Source organism: Cynocephalus volans, chromosome 12 (genome assembly GCF_027409185.1).
Source record: "Cynocephalus volans isolate mCynVol1 chromosome 12, mCynVol1.pri, whole genome shotgun sequence".
Lineage (NCBI taxonomy): Eukaryota > Metazoa > Chordata > Mammalia > Dermoptera > Cynocephalidae > Cynocephalus > Cynocephalus volans.
Window position 1 is genome coordinate 97,534,799 of NC_084471.1, and position 21,969 is coordinate 97,556,767.

General features: G+C 39.4%; 1 protein-coding gene across 1 annotated transcript; it reads left to right on the top strand.

Moving 5' to 3' along the window:
- The first annotated feature begins 9,797 nt into the window (after window positions 1–9,797).
- On the top strand, window positions 9,798–20,041 carry ART4 (ADP-ribosyltransferase 4 (inactive) (Dombrock blood group)). The gene is made up of 3 exons (XM_063076252.1): window positions 9,798–9,983; window positions 12,325–13,027; window positions 19,950–20,041. The coding sequence occupies exons 1-3, from the start codon at window positions 9,798–9,800 to the stop codon at window positions 20,039–20,041; spliced, it is 981 nt and encodes a 326-aa protein (XP_062932322.1).
- The last annotated feature ends 1,928 nt before the right edge of the window (window positions 20,042–21,969 follow it).

The window sequence follows — 21,969 nt, forward strand, 5'->3', positions numbered from 1 at the left end:
CTCATTAATCCCTCTTCCCCAGGGAGAGCATTAATCCACTCATGAGGGATCCGCCCCCAACAACACATCCAAACTGCATCACCCTCTAACATCTCCATCCCCTCAAAAGCTTTTTGTGGCCCACACAATCTTATCCACCAATCTTCCGTGATGTCCCTAGGGCCAGATGTTGGGTGGTGGCTTGTATTTTTACCCGGGACCAGCACAAGAAACAACAGTAGCATAATATGGCAATTAAGCAGAGAAAGATGCTGAGAATTGCAGTTTTCCATTTCCCAGGAAGAGAAGTAAGCCATCTAGTAAAAGTGTCTGCAAAAGAAAGATGATCTATGTGATTAATAGTTTGTTTCATATGAGAAAGCAAATCAGTTATATTAGCCTCATTTGAAGACATATAAATATAGCATCCTAGTCCAATCGAATCACAGGTTCCTTCCTTGACAGCAGTCTGCAAACCCAGCAGTCAGAGTAGTTGCAAGTCTTGGCATATGTAGCAGCCCAGGAAAGGAAGGCAATTCCCTGATGTCACTCATAAGAGTCCAGTGAGGAAGAAACTATGGGTGATGTGATAAAATGTTTCAAAGGTACTACATAAAGCAAATCTTCATAGAACAATAACACAGTTGCATTTGATCACTATGTGCCAATACCACCCTGGCTTTGGCACTTTCCCTGGTGGGCTATATCATATATTTTGGCCCTTGATGCCATTAATAGGTGCAAGTGTGTTATACACAGGGCTTCTGTTGTCACTCATAACAACAGACCCACTTCTGTTCCCTGTTTTAGAGGATATGGGGATGTCACATGGGTTAAGATAAGGCCTTCCTTTAAATAAAAAGGAGGACTAAGTGTAATGCTAGAGGTAAAAGCCATCCCCCCATGGCATAAGGATACCCAGCCACCTGGGAGGAGTATACCATTTTAATTTTCAATCTACTAAAGTTTTCCCAGGTTGGAGGTCCTGTGGCACCCACAGAACAAGCCCCTCATCCCCCCAGAGTGGCCTCAAGCCTCCCTTTTGTATTTGCACTTTTAAAGCTCTAGTGATCAGCGTATGCTCAGCCAATCAGCCATAAGCAGATGTGTTCCACATCTGGTGCAGCATTTATCAGTCTGATGGCTTCCATCAAGCAAGAAGCCCATCCCCTTCAGGGTCCCATCTGGTGACAAAGTTTGCAGGCTGGTTTTAATGATGCTGTTCATGCTCTAAATGAGACCCGCAGCTGTAGGATCATAAAGCAGATGAAAAGTCCACAGTATTTTGTGAGCCTCATCCCACTCTTGCACAACATATCCAGTGAAGTGAGCTTCTTGATCACTGTCAATTTGGGACAGGGTCCCATACATATTCTCTAATTTGGAGAGTCCCTTTATAGTGGCAGCTGACTCATCCTTGTACAGGCAAAGGCTTGCACATGTCTAGTTGTGGCGTGTGCACATGTTAAAATATATTTATGCGCTTTAGATGTCAGCAGAGGCCCAATGTAATCTACCTGCCATCTGGTGACTGGGTAGGTAGATCATCTGATTTGTCCTGGTGCATGTTTTAATGGGCATTACTGCAGTTGGCGTTGCAGACAGACCTTAACAGCAGCCTGTAAATCTGAATATTTAATTGGTAAATGAAACTTTTTTACTATCTCCCAAGTTGTCTTCAGTCCTTGATAGCCAGACTTATGATGAACTCAATCTGCCCCATCAGAGAGGGTCATCAGATCCTCTAGCAGAATGGCTCGGGCCTTGGCAAGGGCATCAGTCTCATGGTTGCTTGGCAGGGTGGCTGGGGAGTGAGCAGACACATGCCATTCAGATACCTGAACTGTTGGCCGTGTACACACTTTCTACATGTCTCTCCATAGCATGGATCCCCATAACAGTTTTCCAAACAGTTCAGTTTGCATGGTGCCACTGTGATATACATGTAGTCAAGCCTTTCCAAATAGCCCAGCTGTCAGTAACTACACTGAGCAGCATCAGCTCACGGGTCAGTACGATCCATACCACTTGTAGCTTGGCCCACTGGCTAATTGTCTTAGTTCCTTCTTTAAACCTGATAACATCAGAGTCCAACCACACAACAAAGGAATGACAGGTGGGTGGATTTCTTCATCTTCTACTATCAGTTTACCAGATATGGAGGGGGGGAGGGACTGCCTATCCCCTCCCGTACTTGTGGGATAGGTGGAGCAATGTCCATGATCTTTGGAATGGGATCTGGGTCCACATATGTGACCAGCCCCAATAAAGCATGCAGCTCCTGAGACAATGGTCTGGTGTTATATGTGTCTCTCTGCTGTAAATATGCATGGCATTTCTGAAGAGAACTTATCTGTGTGCATGCACTGTTTGGTTTTAAGAACCTGTCCTTAATCCGTCCTCCTACTGGCAGGGAGGTATGCATCTCCCCTGGCAGGTCAGTTGTTAAGCCTTCTGCTTGCTGCAAGGCAAAACATCCAAAAGTTCCTTTTCAATAAAACTATATCTGATCTCTGTACCTTTTCACAGCTGTGATCAAAATCCTAAGGGAATGCATATCCCATTTTGTCTTTACCACAGGGTCCACCCAAATCCCTCTGGGTAGAAACCAGCATCCAATTCACATCCCACCTCACTCTGGCATCAGCAATCCTAACACTTGCACCTATTTAACTGCTATCTTAGCCTTAACAAATGCTTCTTGTTGGGATATGGCCCAATCCCACCTAGTCCCCCTTTTGAGCACAGCATAAAGGGGTCTCAGAATTGGAAATAAAAGGGCACCAATAACCCAATAGTCCCATGAAAGTTTGTAAGTCTGCAGTAGATTGAATGCCACCCCAAAGCCATTGAGGCTTAATCCCCTCTGTAACTGTTGAGGGTGGGAAAAAATTCTATTATGATAACTGAAAGGTGGGGCCTTGAAGTGGTAATTAGATTGTAAGAACCATGCCCTAGTTCAGGGGCATCGTTCTGAGGGCTTTAAAAAGGAGAATACATGAAAGTCCCTCTCTGCTTACCATTCTCTCCATGTGACACCTGCATTGCTATACAGTCACCTCACCAGATGTGCTCCCTGGACTGTGGACTTCCCAGCCTCCAAAACTGTAAGCAATAAATTTCATTTTCTTACAAATTACCCAGTTCCAAGTATTTTGTTATAAGCAACGGAAATGGACTAATACAAGGTCTTTCACAGTTTGAGGAATGGGGATATCCTCTATTTTAGCGATGACTGCCTCCAGCAAAACTTTGTCTTACCGGACCAAATAACTCCCAGGAATTTTACCAATAGTGCCAGCTTCACATCTCTTGGTATTTATTTTTTCCATCCTCTTTTTTTAGCTGTGCCTATAAAGATACTGCAGCTTTGGAGAGAGACAGCAAATCATCACTCATTAGCATAATATCTTCGATATAGTGATGCAATTTGAGAGGCACATTTGTTTTCCACCTTTCTCGGTCCCTTGATACTTGGCCATGACAGATGGTAGGGCTATGTAAGTAGCCTTGGGGTAGTACCTGAAAAGTCCGTTGCCTCCTGTCCCAGGTGAAGGCAAACTGATCTTGTGATGATTCATCTAAAGGAATTCTAAAGAAGTCATTTGCTAAATCCAGCACACAGTAGTATGTCCTAAGGGAGGTAGATACCTGTTCCAGCAAAGAAGCTATGTGAGACATAGCAGCACACATGGGTGGAGTTATCTTGTTCAGTTCTTGGTAATCTACTGTCATGTGCCATGTGCCCTTGGGCCTAAGGGCCAAACAGGGCTGTTAAGTGGACTTTGTGCTGACCGTATTATTCCTGCTTTCTCTAATTTCAGATGAGCTGTAATCTCATCATGCCCTCCAGGCAGTTTGTGCTGCTTAATGGTAACTGACCAGCCCTCAAGGCTTGAGTAATTTTGCCTAGTCCCAGTTTGCATCCCCCACCCATACAGTCTGACTACTTAAATGCATTGCCTGAATTCTCCCAAGTGGTCATCAGATCCAAGCCCTGTGACACTTAAAATAAAAGGCCACAAAAATGATTACATTGTGCATTGTTGAATATACTAATTATCCTGATTTGAGCATCACATATTGCACACAGGTATTGATATTTAAAGTGATACCCTGCAGATATGTATAATCAACTTTATATAAACATCCATATATGTATTCATATATATATCCATATATATTCATATATATACACACACACACACACACATTCATATTCCAGAATTGGGGAAATACACACCAGGAAGAGACAGGGGGCAGGGGGGCGGTCACCTAATTTGTAAGTGCAGATTTGTCTGTTTAACTCTGATTGTTTGGCCCCCATATCCATCCACGGCTCGAATCTTACCTCTAAATTTAGCTAGATTGCCATAAATCAAAGTACACTTGGCCCCTGTGTCAATTAAAGTCAATACTGTCTCTTTATTACTGCAGGACCAATAAATGGTTAATTTACATGGAGCCTCCAGTCACCCTCTATGGCATGCCCCAGAGGACAATGTCGGCCCAACCCCTAATCCCTAGGGGTTGGGGGCATCCACCTCTCAAAGTTCTTCTGGAAGGAAGAGGCATTGTTAAACCTCTGGTTCTTCTGTGGTTGGTCTAAGAGGAGTAAATCATGTGTCCTTTGGGAGAGCTTTCCATAAGGTTAGAAGGACCAAATTTGGCTTCTTATCAATGTCCTCTTTTGGGGTGCCTGCTAATACCAGATCCTGCCATAATTGTTTACAGGAGACCCTTCTTAGAGTCTTTGATATTATCAACCTTTCTATTTCCTTTATGGCAAATTCTGTTTCATTTAAATCAGCAATTATCGATTCTACTGTTGAATTAGTCGGCCTACCATTGGGGCATGCTAAGACTAGAGTCCTATATCAGGCCCCAGGAGCCGATTGCAGAACTCTGTCTTTCATTCCCACTATAAACAATTTTTCATCTGGACCCCTAAAATGTGGGGCAGAGAAAGCATGTTTCATTTCTAACTCTCTTACTACATCCTGCAGTTCTTCCTAGTGGTCCATCTTAATGGGGGAGACAGCACATCCCCTTTGTTTCTCCAAGTTAATTTAAAGCCTGCCTAGACCCATTCTATCAGATTTGCCAGGTAGCCTCATTTTCTCTGGGCCCAGCAGTATCTAGCAGCAACCATATCTGGCAGGTTACTGCTGAATCCCAGGGTCTCACACAGAGCTCATGTTCAGCAAGTGTTACAAAAAATGCATGAATGGATGGCTACTCACTTTCCTGGGATTCTCAATCACTCTGCTCCACTCAAGGATTGAGATGGTCCCAGAATTATGTTGGATCTTCTGCTGCCCATGTGTCCTCAGAACTGTGGACAGATTCAGCCACAGTCCTTGGACATATGCCTTGGTTGTGAGTCTGGGCCTAAAAACCTCTTACGGGCTACTAGGAATTCTGTCCTATCTGTCCCAGAATGAATGGACTTCCTGGGTAGTAGGGAATGCCCAGTTACTGAAATTTGGAAGTATTCATTCATTCAACAAACACTTTCTGAATGCTGACTGTTGGGTGTGAGACACATGCAGCAGAAGTTGTTCTGTCAACAAAGTTGAGAAGAAGATTCACAGTGGGTGGAAAATGATGAAAACAAAGCTCTTTCCCAACGCTAAGATCCTAAGATCCTATACTTAAAAAAAAAAAGTAAAAATGGGAAAGGTGAAATAACATGATGTGAGATCAGTACATATCCAAGCAACCGGATACCATAATGAAGCAATAGATCTAACATCTACTGTCACAAAATTTATTGAAGCAATGGATGTGAGTGTCTCCTGAGAATGGTACAACAGATGTTGTTTCCCTGCCAAAACTGCATAATCTGAATCTAATCATCGGGAAATAATAGACAGGCCCCAATTGAGAGACATTCCACAAAATAACTGACCGATACTTTTTAAACATGTCAGGGTCAAAAAGCAAAATAAACACTGAGGAAAGATTAAAGAGATTAAAAAGTTTAAAGAGACAGAGAGACTTGACAACTAAATGTGAATTGTGATCCTGAAAAAGAGATGTAAAGGACAGCACAGGGACAGTTGATGAAATTTGAGTATAGACTATGGATTAGATAATAGTATTATATAAATGATGTTGGTAAATGTACTGTGCCTATGTAAGAGAATGCCCTTGTCTCTATGAAATAATTACTGAGGTATTTAAGGATAAAGGGGCATGTTGTCTGCAACTTACTCTCAAGTAGTTTAGAAAAAGAGAGAGAATGATAGAGAAATTGGGGCAAAATATAAACAATTGATGAATATGGATAGGGCATATGGAAACTCCTTGTAACTTTTCTGTAAGCATACAATTGTATCTAAATAAAAAATGTGAAATAACTGAGGGAGATTTGCTCACTGTGTAAGGGCGTTGAGGGTAAAAGAGAATTGACAAGTTAAAATGTAGATCACTCAAAACTGTTCTACCACATTGTAGGGTCTCCAACAAACTGCGTTCCTGTGTATAACAAGGATTTCTGGCAGTAAAATACCCTATTAAATTGACACAGACCTGAAGGAGTTCAAGAAGATCCAAACAAGAACTCCCAAGAGCCACTGCCAAATCTTGAGGCTAGTAGCAAAAGACACAGTTCCTTCCTGGACAAGGCTCTCTGTGACTACTTCAATCCATACCCTCAAAGTGGCTTTAGAAAACCAGTCTAGAATGTCTAGAATTTATTCTAGAAAACAAGTCTAGAAAATTAGCAAAACCTCTTCTTAAACAGATGCTCATACAAATTAGTAAAAATTAACTTTCACTGCTGAGCACCCTAGGTGGTGCTGGTCTTCAAATACCTGAGTAGAGGGTAAAGAGAGCCAACATGCATAGAGCAACTGCTGTCAGTGGCATTTGGAAACTTAGGAAACTGAGGAACAGAGAGGTCCAAGATCACACACTGAGGAAGTGGGAGAGCCAAGAAGAGAGAGCTGAGCAAGAGTCCATGTCCTATTCACTAATCAATCTGCTCCTGAGACAGTACAGTCCATGGATCCACCCACGATATTTCACAAAGTATCTCAATTTCACTGTCAACACAGCCCTGCAAGATTGGTATTATCTCCACTTTGCACATGGAGAAAACGAGACTGAGAATTCCAACACGGGTCTGTGCTACTTCAAAACTTATATCCCTATACCCATCAAGATAGCACAAATAGATTGCATTTTAAAGAACTGGGTATCATCAAATAAATGATAACCGGTGCACCCCAAACTCTAAATTAATTAAGATTAAATTATCACATGTGAACTTTAATAAGACAGCCCTCAAGGCAAAAGATGATTTTTGACTCTAAACATTGTCAGAAAACGTTTTTTTTCCCCCCTTTTTAATCCAAACATATACACATACACACCAGACCTCGCTCCTTTCCCTACTCCAGTTATTGTTATTGGTGTTTCTCTCTTTCTGTCTCTGTCTGTCTGTCCTCTCTCACCCTTCCTCCCTCTATCTCTTCCTTTTTCTATGCTTGCTCTCCTGCTCCTATTAGACCAAAAAAAAAAAAAAAAAGGTTACAAAGATTCCTGCTGCCCTCTAGTGGTCTTACTCTGGAAGTGACAGTCACGTTAGGAAAATTGTAAAACCTTTAGAATACTAACGAAATGACACACTCCTTCAGAGTTTTTGTAGACAGTGGGCTGCAGGGGAGATAAAAGTGCTTGTGATCACTTAAAAGTAGTTTAACTTCACAGGTCCTGAGCATCCATATCGGCAGAATGTAGGATAAAATATCTCCTTCTCATGGTTGTCTTGTGGGTTCAGATAACATACAAAGGGTCTTGAAACACAGTACCCTCTCAATAAAAGGAAATTATTACCTTATTTAATTTTGACAACTCTATAAGGTTAAGGAAATGGAAGCTCACATATTACTCATTTTTTTAAGTTGACTCAGCCAGCATTATGGATAGAACTAGACCCATAATACAAATTTTCAGACTCTAATTCTAGTTGTCTTCAGAATATCTCAATATCCCAAAGTAACAATTGATAATAAGGAATTTTAAGAATTTTTTTTAAAGCCTTAAAGGTATATTTTTACACACTGTCAGTGGTTGACACTAAATCTGGAAAACACTCATTCCACCAATCAGCGGTCACAGCTCTAGAACTCTTAAAAATTGCAAGAAACACACAAAGATTTATGTACAAAACATGTTCACAAGTTAATTATAATAGTACAAAGTTGAAAGCAAGCTAAATATAAAATATTTATTAACTAAACTTTGATACAAATAATGATAATTGTTTTTACTCGTTGAACCATTTCTAGGTGCCAGATGCTATTCTAATGGTTATGAACATATCAGCACTTCAGTGAGGTGGGGACTATTATTATCTCCATTATACACATGAGGAAACTGAACAACAGAGAGACTGAGTAGCTTGTCCAAGGTCACATTCAGGAAGTGAGAGAGCCATAAACTGAACTGAGGTGTCTTTCTTGAGTCCACATTCTATTCACTAATCAATATGATCCTAAGACAGTACAGTCCATGATCCACCAAGCTACGTCATTGTGTGGTAGCAGCTCTATGATGAAATATTGTGCAACCATAAAGAAATTACATATCCATGAGTATTAAGTTATATGGAGACATGATTACATACAAATGTTGAGGGAAAGAACAGTATGCAAAACTACATACAATACTGTTTCAGTTCTGGAATGTGTGCGTGTGCGTGTGCGTGTGCGTGTGTGTGTGTGTGTGTGTGTGTGTGTGTGTGTAAAACCACAGTCCAAATCTAGTGGCTTTTCTAAGGTGATGTGTTATGGGTAATTTTATTTCTTCCTTTATGCTTTTCTAGATATTCTGAACTTTTGTTAATGAGAAAGAACTGCTGTGATCATCAGAAAATTTAGATTAAAAAATATTTAGGGTGCCAAAAAAAAAAAATGCCAGAATTTCCAGAAACAGGATTTAGTTTCCCTGAACAGTTAAATATTCAATCAGGAAGTATAAATGGGAAATATTTGCAAGAAAAACAATTATCCCAAGGGTTGGGCATAGAGGAAGGATGTTCAGACTAGAAAGGGAAGTGCCTGAGAGTGTTTCATAGAACACCTGTGCCGAATTAGCTGAGCACACTGGATCTTACTTTTGGGTTATGTCTGCTGTACATCGGCAGTTTTCTGACAGTCTGAAACAGTGTCATAGAGGAACTGATGTCTTCAGAAGAGAAAATGGAGAAGAACTCTGAACCCATAGGTGCAATGTCTGATTTGGAGAGTTTCAGAGGTACTGCGGAAAAGCAACAAAAAGGTCTTCTTTCTGGCAACAACACTGAAAGGTTGTTGCTTGGTGATAGGCCATTTGGGCAGGGCCTATCAGCAGCACCAGATGAGCCTGACAGAGGTCCACCTTGAGGTGGCATTGTCCCAGCTGCCGTAAACACGTCAATTTTATCACTCGCGGTGGGAGCCTGGGACACAAGATAATGCCACTTGGCCCCAAACCCTGTACAAAGCATGCTTTTTCCTGCCTTGCTGGGAAAGTCAGGGCTGAACTGTTGAGCCTGACCCTTAATAGGCCTTTGGCATTCCCCTGAATACTGACTAGACCAGGGATTTTTTTTTTTTTTTTTAACTGGAGATTAACTTAGGTTCACTTTAAAAACCCTTATCTGGCTATTTCACAGGGACTTCAGCTTTGCAAAGAAGTAGAATTTGATTTCTCCCATCGGAAAAGCTGTTGGCTGTTGATTGTCAACAGAAGTCTCAGCACAGACGGGAGCAAAGGTTCCTGCTGAGACACACTCAAAAGAAAAGAGAATTCTGAGAACTCATTTTAGGATGAAGCTGCAAGGACAAAGGAGAAGAACCGATAACACAAACAGATGCTGTCCGTTGATCAGCAGATGCGAGAGGATTCTTCTCCCAGCTATTGCAGCTCCTGCGACGAGCAGGTGGCTCCTCAGAGGGCAGCTGCCGCTCCTGCTGCTACTCTGTGGCCTGCAGAGACCTGCGGGGAGTTCTGAGGTAGGGAGCTGCTGAGTGGGCCATCTGCCTAAGATCAACGCCCCAACAGAGCACTCACCTGGTGACAACCTTTAAATGACTCAAACCTGAGGCACTTGGGATCCAATTTCATTCAGACATTTTAACAAATAATGTTCGTAAAGAGTATTGAAAACAATCACTAAAAATTGTAGGATTTTTTCATAGTTTATAAATGCAGCATTATGGAGGCTAGAGGCATATAGTTATTTTCTTGATTCTCGATACAATTTAAGTAAAATACTGCTTCCCTAGGACAAATGATGCAAAATAAACCCAAACTGTATCATACAGATCAACTCAAGTTACAAGTATTCTAATTTACAGTTCTACATAATGAAAAATAACCTAATGTTATGAGATGGCAGTACGTATTTGAGATCTAGTAATATATTTACAAAGTTTTGGAGTTCATCATGGGATTTGACAGAGCATGGTATTATTGGTTCGGTTTGCTTTGCTTTAAATAGATTTTGAAGGCCTGTTTTTAAAACTTCTGTAAAGAGTTATTGATTAAAATCACTTAATCAGTCTTAAAAATCTGTTCTAGTTTATACACAATTAGATGACACCTTGTCATAAACAACATAAATAAAAATACCAAGTGACATGTTTTTTGAGTTCCAGTACTGACATCCTTGACATTGACTGGATTGAGTCTTATCCTTTAAGATTTCCCTTAATGAGTACTGTTTAATCAGGGAAACACCATTTCTTTGCCGAGAAAGAACTGTTTTAGAATTTAGATAATTCTAGTAGGGCTCTAAATGAGGGGACTGATAATACTTAGTGAGCTTCTATTTAAATCTCTAACTTCAGTTTAGCATGCACTAGATGTCAATAAATAATATTCCATTGGCTACCCATCAGAAAAGGATGTCTTTTTCCAACAGGAAGGACTTTCCTAGGCACATTCCTGAACACTGTCCAGCCTTTTAATCACTCCACTGTCCTGGGCAAACAAATATACTTGACTGGTAATATCGGGAAGAAAAACTGGATAGCTGCATTTGCTTTGTTCTGATTCCTCCTGGGAGTTAGCCTGATGGCAAAGAACATCAGATCTCTCTTCCTCCACTACAAGAATCATACCTGGGCAGGCCCCAGTCCAGTACTGCCTTCAACTGAGTGGGCAAGTCTGCCTTACTCTGGAATTTACTCTTCACAAGGCCACTTGCCTTCAGACCTAAAGATGTGCACCCCAACGTGGCCACATTCAGTTAGAAAAATGATATCTGATATCACATAGTACCCCATAAAAATGTATCATTACAATGTATCCATTAAAAAAATTTTTTTAAAGAAAAATGATATTTTGGCCTTCATATTTGTTCCTTTTTTTTCTCAATTTTTTTCAGAATCTGAGTAGACAAGAGGGTTGTTATTTACTGGAAGCCCCGTTAGAGAACCCAACACTACTCATCAGAAGGCTTTTCTTAAATAAAGTTCAAAGATTCAGTGTAGGTTTTAGACATTTATAAAAGAGATATTTATCAAAACTTCTATGACAGAATATGAAGGGGGAAGAAAGTAGAGGAAACAAAAAGTATAATTAAACTATAAGATTATTATTTTCTTCAAAACACTCAGTATGCAAAAACACTGTGATTTCAGTGTGTTAAAGTAAAGCAAAATTAAAATGAAGACCAGGTCTGAAAAATTCCTGAGCAAACAAAACCAGAGTCCTTAGAAATAGCCATAATCTTGTTTAAATTGCAAATATGTAAGTTTCACTCACATTTGCAAACTTAACTTGGGTCATTTATGGTAAATGCTTATATTAGACAGAAATAAAACTTAACTCCTGCCAATCATAAGCAACCACCTTACATATGATTATGTGACTAAGGACTTTCCCACAAGGTACCTAAAAAAGGCAATTTTGTAATTGTAAACCAGTCAAATAATTTCTTTATTTTGCTTCCACATTTTCCCCATACATCTTGCCTCTGACCTATTTCCATTGTGACACTAAACCTCTTTAGGTCTAGCGTTCCCTAAGTCATGAATTGCTTCTTACTCAAACTCTAAAACTGTATTGTGCCCTAGATTTTTCTTTAACAAGTGATGTAAAGAGGGTTACTTCCTCCCTGGAGTGATGAGTTTTTTCAGCTTTCAGTAATATTTATCAAACCAAATTCAATCTCTAGCACAGGTCACGGATACAGGAAGGACTGGAGCAGTTTAATGATTCTGACCGAAATTTATTTCAGCAAATATTGGTTCTGAGGAGAAGACATGGTGTTATAGACTATAGCAAATCTGCGATCACATTCACTATCTGATCTGAAAAATTAAAATAAAGATTTTTCTTTCTTTATAGGTTGCAAATAAAATTGACTTTGACTTGGCACCAGGTTCCTTTGACGATCAGTACCAAGGCTGTAGCAAACAGGTCATGGAAGAGCTAAATCAAGGGGATTATTTTCCAAAAGAAATCCATCATAATTACTCCAGGGTGTGGCAGAAAGCCCACTTAACCTGGCTGAACCAAGCGAAAGCTCTCCCCGAGGACATGACGACGACCCACGCTGTGGCTGTCTTGGTGTACACATCGAACCACAACGTTCGCTCGGACTTGGCTAGCGCCATGGCCAGCACTGCCGGGTCTCCACAGCGATATAAACATTCATTCCATTTCAAATATCTGCATTACTACCTGACCTCAGCGATCCAGATGCTAAGGAAAGAGAGTGCCACGAAAAACAACATTCTGTGTTATGAGGTGCACTATGGCATGAAGGATGTCCACCTGCAGGCCTCCCCAGGAGCCACCATTCGGTTTGGCCAATTCCTCTCCACCTCCCTCCTAAGAGAAGAGGCACAGAAATTTGCGAACCAAGCACTATTTACCATATTTACCTGCCTGGGTGCACCTGTTCAAGACTTCTCCCTCAAGGAGGAAATCCTGATCCCTCCCTATGAGTTGTTTGAAGTGGTAAATATGAGCTACCACCCAAGAGGAAATTGGCTACAGTTGCAGTCAGCCGGGAACCTGAGCACATACAACTGCCAGCTGCTAAAAGGTATTCTTGATCGAAGGTGAATCCAGTCTTATCAGAATCACAGACCACTACTCTTTCATAAAGGTTATTTTTTTCTGAATGGGCTTGGGGAGAAAAGGTCAAAAACATGGGAACTGGCCTTCAGTAATTTTGGAACTGACAGATTAGAGGAAACTCACTTTAATTCTTGGTTTCCCCTCTCTTCTGTTTCCTCAACTACCTCTAGAAAAATGAGTTTCTGCAATGGCACTGTTATTTGGGGAATTCTAGACAGAGTAAACCTCTACTGGAAAAGATAGCACATAAAATACAGCATTTTACCTTCTCCCTCAATTTTTTTTTTTTTTTTTTTTTTTTTGGTCAGGGTAATAATGTGGATAAGGATTTCTAAAAGTAAAGCAGGAGGCAAGATTTACTCATTAATTTTCCATTTATTAACCAACTTCTATTGTGATAGGAGGCCCTGGCAATACAGAATAAATAAAGCAAAATCATTATCCTGGGAGGATTTTTAGTCCGAAGAGACGTGGAATCATGAACAAATGTATGCATTCAAAAGTACTAAGTGATACACCAGAAGTTTAAGCAATGGGTTGTAGCTGCCCAATGCAGGGAGCTACTCATTCTTTCCAGGGGAAAGTGAGGAAGGCTTCAATTGTGAGGGCTTGAAGTAGGAATGAGGGCTTTCGGTGAAAGAAGAGAGGAAAGGTCATTTCAAGCAGGGAATAGCATATGCTAAATCACAGGAAATTCAAACAGCCTGGTGTTTTCAGGGAATCTTGGAAATTCTGAGTGTAGAATGTGTAGGATATAGAAAGAGGATAGAAGCAGGAAGGGGATTTACCTGGGTGGGAGAGTTCTGACGGGGCCTGATTGTAAAAGGTCTTGTATTCCATGCTAAGAATGTCAGAACTTCATGCAGTAGGTAATGAGAAGTCATTAGAAGTTTTTAAGGAATATTTTAGAAAAAGCTCTGATGATATCGTGAAAAATGAACTGAAGCAGGAGAAATTAGAGATATCACAATACAAAAAAAATTAAGCTCTTTTTTACAAAAACATGTGAATGAAGCAATTTTACCCTCGTATGTTGCCACCTGTAGTCATTTTACAGAGGGGTGGTTCTATAGCAAATGTGGTGCCCTGTTTGATTCAAAAGGAAGACTGTCCTTATCCACATGGGCCCTCACTCACATTTGTAGTTAACTGCAACCCAGCTACAGGGTCTCCCTTTGAAACATCCCTGAATCCATCTCCCCTTCATCATTATTGCTACTGTCTATAATTCAGACTCAGCATTTCTCAACAATTCAGGACTGTGATATTGCAAAGGTCTTCAAATTGGTGTCCACTCTGAGGTCTAAAGGCTGATCATCCTGGACTATTTGTAAATACACATCAGGGAGAGGTGACCTATCAATACTTTTATCTCCTCCCTCCTCTTCTTCTTGGCATGGCAGCAGTATGAGTGAAATGAGTATCTGCCCCACAGACCCAAGAAAGCAGTGTTTGGAGAAGATGAAAAACTATAGCAGAATATGAAGAAAACACACATAATGAGAGTTTGATACTACATGAGAACATTCATAGCCATATTCCAGGATTCTTTGGAACTACACTTGACTAGGACACTATTACTTCATTTGGGACATATAATTTCTCTATTAGGATGATGAGGACAGTAAAATATATTCAATGAAAAATCACAGAACATTTATGTCAAGAACTGAGTGGGAAACTGAGGGAGAGGAGTAAATAATAGAAACTATAATGTTCTGCCACTATGCAAACCTCAAAGAAAAAAATTTCAGGACACATGCCCCCGAACTAATGATCTTTGCTTTCCTGTGGTAAAATCACTTAAACACCACTTTAACTCAGTTTTGAGTTAAGGCTTAGCTGGAGTAGCTACGTATATCACTAGATTCTGGAAGTTTGGTTAGTCGTGATTAGATATTTGAAATCACAAATCACACTTAAGGAAATCAATAATCTTGTATTGCTCTGTAAGCTCTTCATGAGCAGGAACTTGACTACATAGTATTTAAGAGTGAGGCATGGAATCCAGGCAGTTTGACCCCAGATCTATCCCTGTCTGAATTCATATCCAATCTGTACCACTTATTAGCTATGTGTTCTCAGTCAAGTTGCTTAAACTCTTTAAATTTCTTCATCTACATAGTGAGCATCATAATAGAACCCCATGGGACTTTCGTGAAGATAAAATAAAATATTAAATTATTTATACATTCCCTAGCATATAATAAATAGTAAATTCATGTTAGCTGTTATCAACTTTAGTGCCCTGGTACATAGAGGTGTACAACCTATTTTTATTGAGTGAGTGAATGAATAATGGTGAATGAATGAGGCATTTGCTTTCACACCTCAGTGATCTGGGCCTTGGGTCAGATGACTGTATAACTCAGTTGGCTAAAAACAGTTCCAGTGTTTGAAGACCTAAAAAGGAAAAATAGTCTAGAAGGTTCAACCCCCAGTCAAGAGTAAGGAGCTGTAGTCACAGTGTGAATGATCTGGAATGTGGACACCTGCTATGTTAGTTTCCATAACTTAATTTTTCCTAGAAATGTATCAATTAGAAGCTTGTGCAGCCTGGGGAAAAGAGCTTGTAAGCGGCAGAATAAAAATACCACTGGTGATATTTTCTCCATAAATTGAAGTGGAGAGAGAAGAGGCAGGTCAGAGGCATCATATGATCAGCCAGGAGCTGGAACTGGAGCATCCTCCAGCCGCCACAGCTATGAAACTATCTGGCAGGGTGCAAGAGGGAGGGGAAGGAGCTCCAGCTGCAGGGATGCCTTTCTTCCTTTGTCTCAGATTTGCACAGAAGGCTGGTCCACCCTCTGATTCCACCTCAGCTACCTAAGCCTCCTCTGCCATTGGCTGGTTGTTAGCACAGTGAATTTAGTTAAGGACACAACAGCTATATAGTTGTGGATTGGCCACAATCAGTATCCACTTAAATCTTCTGATTAAAAATAAAGGTTTGATTGGCTTCAGTTCGTCACTGAGTGTTTTTTACCCTCAGTCAGTAAGCTAAGGAATGCTGAAACATTATTGAAGTTATTTCTGTTAATTGATAAGTGACATACTCTGCTTACCTCAACATCCTGGAGCAGCAATGGACAAATCTAGACTTGGACAATGGGAGGAGAAAGGTGATGTGCCTTTCTGGTCTGAGGGTGCTTCACTGAAAGGCAGTGGATTCTCTCCAGACCTGATTTTCTAGATACTGCTATTGCTCACTTCTCCCACTAACCCCAGCCTAGGGAATTTACATATGGTGTTCTGGAGCACTGATATCTAATTCCTCAAGAAACTCAAATCTTCTCATGAGACTGTCTCATCCTTTCTATTTTTTTTTTTTTCCTTCATTAGCAGAATCCACAAACTATTCTACGCTCCAAAAAGTCCCTATGAGCTGGGTGAATTATGTTTCCTCTCCTGTTCCTTCTTAATCTGACAGACATAATACTTGAAGGGCAACATGAAGGCCTTTATAATTAGCCAGCCAGGATATTGTAATTCCCCTACTGAAGAGACAGTATTAAAGAGCATTTCCCAGTCCTTCACCTTATGTCAAGATGGGTCTTGTTGACTTTTAACTCAAGTTCAAAGAGTTCCCAGGAATCTGTTAACTTCAGAGAGACAAGAGGTCAAATTGGTAGAATAATACATTTAAAGGAATGACTGGCAAAAAGAAAAATTGTTTAAGTCATTCTAAACTAACAGCCTTCCCCTCTAATTCTTCCATAACCCCTCACATGACCTATACTGGTTGCCATAGAAACAGATGTCTTTATGCCTATTGGAAGACTCAAAATATGTTAACAGAATGTTAATTAGTTACTTGCTCTTAAATGTTGCTTCTTTCAGCAAAATAATCTGTGCCAAAAATCTGTAGACACACAAATACATGTTCTGTTTTATATCACTGGAATCACAAGGAAGGAGGATTTATTTGTTAAAATGTTTGACATAATCAAAATTCTTAACATGCTTCCAGAAAAATACAGCCGTTTGTTTGTAGAAAGCCTGGTTTTACATGTAAATTTTGCTGCTTAGTAGTAGTGATAACAGGAGCAAATGGCTTAGTCTCTCTGCCTTAGTTTCTTTATATGTAAAATAGGAATTTTTTTTAAACCCTACCTTATAAGATTCTGGTGAGGAGGAAATAAATTAATGCATGTGAAAGCACTTAGAACAGCATCTGACACATGTAAGTACTCACAGCTTGTTAACTAATATTACTATTACCATTATTATTATCTATTTTATTAACTTCCTATCTCCTGTTTTCCTCTACTCTGGACATCAATTATCTAAAATTAGTGTTCCCTGTTTGTGGCATCACACTGACCTTGCAGTGCCTGTCTCAGATGAATGGTGAAAGAATGATTGATTGAATGAATCTAGGAAACCACAGGGTGTGGTGGAAAGATAACAGACTTCAGAGCTGGAAAGACCTGGGCCTATGCTAGTAGCTATGTGGCCTTGTGTGAATGACTTAATCTCTGAGCCTGTTTCTTCATGTATAAAATGGAAGCAATACTTGCCTTGTGGGAATGTTGGGATAGCACTTGGTGTCTGTCCACCCTCTCAAACACAACTGAAAAACTCTGGGAAAGCGGTTTGCACATATAAGTGGGGTAATGGTTTAATGGCACAAATGTGTGCCTCAGTGAGATTGACAGAGACAAAGGAAGAGACAGAAGAAATAATGCTTACTATATTTTAAGTGCCAACATTTTGCTAGGTAATATTCTAAAACACTAACACCTAGTTCTCTCTGCATTTTTAAAGAAAGAAGCAATAGACAGCATTAGCCTTCAAACATTAAATTAATTAGATATTAATGTCTGTGTTACCTTTTTCTGCTTTTTTTCAAGTGATTGAATATTTCTTTCTGAAGTCAGATATAATTCACAGATTCAGACTTTATAAAAGTTGCAATAATTATTTCTCCCAGACTCTAGATCATAAGGCAGAGATGACCAAAATTAGGTTATAATACACCAACAAAATATTTGTGTAGATATTTAGTTTACAAAATGCTTTCACAACCACTATCTGTTTAATTCTTACAACCACCCTGTAAATTGGATTATTGACCCTACTGTACTAATGTGAATACTGAGGCTCAGAAAGGTTAGGTGGTTTGTGTAAAAGTAGTCATACAGTTAATGCCAACTCCAATAACAGGATCAATCTCATAAGGTTGTTCTGGGGATTACATTGATTAGTGTGTATATTACTGTATATGACACATAGCAAGATCTATATGAGTGTTAATTAGAAGTGGTGGTGGTAGTAGTATTAACTGTAGTAGTGGCAGTGATAATAGTATTTCCAAAATCCCTGAGATGAGAATTTTCTCATTTTACATACAAGAAAACTGAGGCTCAATCAAAGCAATTAACACATTCAAGGTCAAACAGCTAGAGTTTCAACACCAAAGCTAGTCACCTCCCAAACCCATAATCTCTCTGTTATATTGCTGCACTGTCAATCCATGTTTTCTGATAGCAATCTTCAGTAGAACCTTATCTCATTAAAAAGTGGGAAAGGTTGGGGTTGCGGGGGTCCTTGTCATCTCTAGCCTCAATGAAGAATAAACAAAATGAAAAACATTTGAGAACCATTCTAATGATTGACCTGCTAAAGTGATGTTAATGGTCCTAAGTCTCTGTGGGGATTCAAATAACACAATTTTAACACTGACTTTGACAAAAGTTTAGAAAGATGTATGCTCTATTAATTTTTCTTGCCTACTATATTGGTGAACACTAGGGTTTTGAAAATTACTGTTGATGTATATGTATAATGAAATAGAATTTCCATAAAACTCAAAGGATTTTTTTTAATGTATGAAAATAATGGAAATATATTTCTCCCTCATCTGGTCATCCTATCAGATGATATGGGCAAATGTTGGGGCAATCAGAGTTGAATCTCTTCCTATCCCAAACATCTTTTCTACCCTAACAACCAGTAAAGACTGGTTGAAAAGGAGTTTCCAGTCTTTACGTAGACCATTTTTAGAAGGTTTCCATCTTCTGTCTCACTCTATTCCCCATTCCATTGTATTCCCAGTTAGCAGTTATACCAGACAATAATATTTTGTTTTGCAGTTTTGCTTCTATTAGCCACACCTAACTGGCTGCAAACCTTTCCCATACTTTGTGAAAGGTGTATATGTGTAGGCATCACACACACACACACACACACACACACACACACACAAAAGCAGGACTGTGTGACTACTTCTTGCCCACATTGTAATAAAAAAGATTCTGTGAATGGACATGCAATATATGGACACACAGTAGGGATTAAGGCCACAGAGTTAGCAAGTCAGACTGCCTGAGGTTGAACGCTGCTTACAGTACTTACTAGATGTGTGACATTTGGCAAGTTTCTTCACTTCTCTGTGTCACAGTATCATCAACTAAGAAATGAGAATAATGAGACTAAATGCCTCATAGGTTTGTTGTGAGGATTAAATAAATTAATATATGGCAAGATTTCAAAACAGATCCTAGCACAGCATGAGTACATCATCAATATTAGTTTTCATAATGGGAATGAAGACGATGATAATAATTAAGATGGTAATAATGCTGCTGCTGCTGCAGATAAAGACAGAAAATCAGGAGCTCTCTACCACCAACTGGCTGTGAAAATGAAGTGAATCTCTTAACTTCTTGGTGCCTGTTTCACCTTCTACAAAATAAGCAAGTTGAATTCTGTTAGAAAAGTCCAAGAGTACTTTTTTTTAAGTAGCTAACTTCAAAAGTTTTTATTAGAAATTTTCTAGATTAAATAAGTGGATCAAAGAAGAAATGAGGTAGCTTTTTTTAAAAGCAACAAAACTCTGCTACATAAACATCTCTAATTCTTGTTTTATTGTTTGTTTTTTACAGATTCCAGTGACAAGTGCATCCCTGCTCCTGTAGTTATTGCTTCTCTCTCCTTTTTGACCAGTGTCGTCATCTCTTCCAAAAATGGAGTATAAATGAATCTTATGGCTTTTTTTTTTCAATATTTAAATTAAAACTTGTTATTGGCTAGAACTGGGAATTTATTTGCCAGGAAGGATGATCCTATCATACTTCTGCTGAAACCACTGCATGGCCTCCTCTTTGCTAATCTTGTTTTTCCTTCCTGGGACCCCTTTGCCTTAATCAGGTTAGAGCGCCCTGAATACCCTTGGGGAATCACTCTGCGCACCTATCAACTGACCCAGAGCTGGCTCAGCCCACTGCTTGTGAGTTGGCCTGCAACTCAGGCCTTAGTCGATCAATGTATTTCCTCTCCATGGACTCAGATATCCATGCCGAAAAAGAAAATGACTCCATCAGAGCCTTTGAGATACGATCGGGGTACTTTTTTGAAACTGGGATTGGGGTATGATGGGAACCTCTTTTTTGAGTGGGGATTATGAAAGCGGGGTATGAGCTTATAACTGCTAGCAGCTATCTTGCAATCAGGAGAGGGGGCCCTATCTCCCTGAGAAAGGAGCTAATGCACTGAAGGAAGAGATGAGAAATGAAAAGAAACTGAATCCCAATAAGAGTGTATGAGCCTCAAGATCCAACTGTGCCTGAAGCTGAATACTCCTGAGCTTTTTCATTTCATAAATCAATAAATTGTTTTTGCTTACATAATTTAGATGTTCTGTCTCAAGTGCTGAATGTGTTTCTGACGAATACAAGGACTCTCCCTTATTTTTTTATCTAGTGATTCTAAATAGGAACAAATCAGAGAAGATCAAATTAGAAAGCAAAGGACAAATTCTTCATCAAATGGAAAAGCTTTGAGACCCAGAGACTTAACCAAGGTGTGACTTTTCTACAGAGATTTTTATCAACATTCTAGATCAAACTAGTATGGTCTCAGATGGGAAGAAACATGGACACCTAAGAAATAAAAGGGCAAGTTAATGAAAGATGTTAGTAAAATCTCATTCACTGCTAGTAATGGGATGCTGCATACATGATCCTAAGGTATTATAGAAGTTAAAATTTAAACTCATGTGTTAATTTACAGAGGACTTGATGGCAAATTTGATTTTACGCCTTCATAGCAAATTTAAGTACACTTATTAGAAAAAAGGTGGATGTGTGTGGAGGAAGAGCGAATATGGGGGGGATAACTAATTACCCAGCAAATATCAAGATATTTTGAGCTCTCTTCACGTGTAAAGTGTGAGATGCAAAGAAGTACAAGTAACTGAATTCCAGAGCTGGAAATATTCTCCGACTCTTTCTGTGGGTAGTACACAATTTAGGTGGGACATAGGGGATTATTTTACCTGATTTTCAAAGACCCTAGTATGGGGCTAAATGGGGTAAAGATGAGAATAAATTATCTGCTCTGGTCTTAATCACAAGAAAATTATGTTATTGCCCATTCATTATTCTTATTTACTTTTTGATAATCATATCAAAAAAATCTAGTGATCGTTTATGACAGTCAAGTCACTGACTTGAAATATATACCCTATGTTGGTACATAAGTGGCAATAATGCAGTTGTTTCCCAGGCCCAAAGAGTGTCTCTGTCACACTGTCTAATGATACCACCTACATTTACCTGGACTTCTCACCATAGTGACTGGAAATAAAATCACTAAGACTAGAAATCAATTTAGCATTGTTTTAATTATGCTTTAAAATGAAATATGTTTATAAACATCCTCAACATATTGTTGAATATATTTTTCAACCATATGTTCTTTTTAGTAAGTGCCATTTCAAGCAGGCTTTCTTTGATTATTTCTTTTTATTTTAATAAAGCAAAACTACAGGTAAATGGTTTGCTTGATGACTACTCTCTGCACTTATATTCTAACATACCCCATGTCTAGTGTCAAAGGATCTTAGTGGTATGAAAAGTCATAGAATTTAAATCTATTTTCTGACAGAAAGGAACACTTCTGTTG

What these genes read in the sequence shown, in the direction of transcription:
- ART4 (XM_063076252.1), top strand. Translation starts at nt 9,798, where the DNA reads ATGAAGCTGCAAGGACAAAGGAGAAGAACCGATAACACAAACAGATGC. An exon ending in GACCTGCGGGGAGTTCTGAG is followed by an intron (nt 9,984 to 12,324) that starts GTAGGGAGCTGC and finishes CTTTCTTTATAG; the next exon opens with GTTGCAAATAAAATTGACTT. An exon ending in CAACTGCCAGCTGCTAAAAG is followed by an intron (nt 13,028 to 19,949) that starts GTATTCTTGATC and finishes TGTTTTTTACAG; the next exon opens with ATTCCAGTGACAAGTGCATC.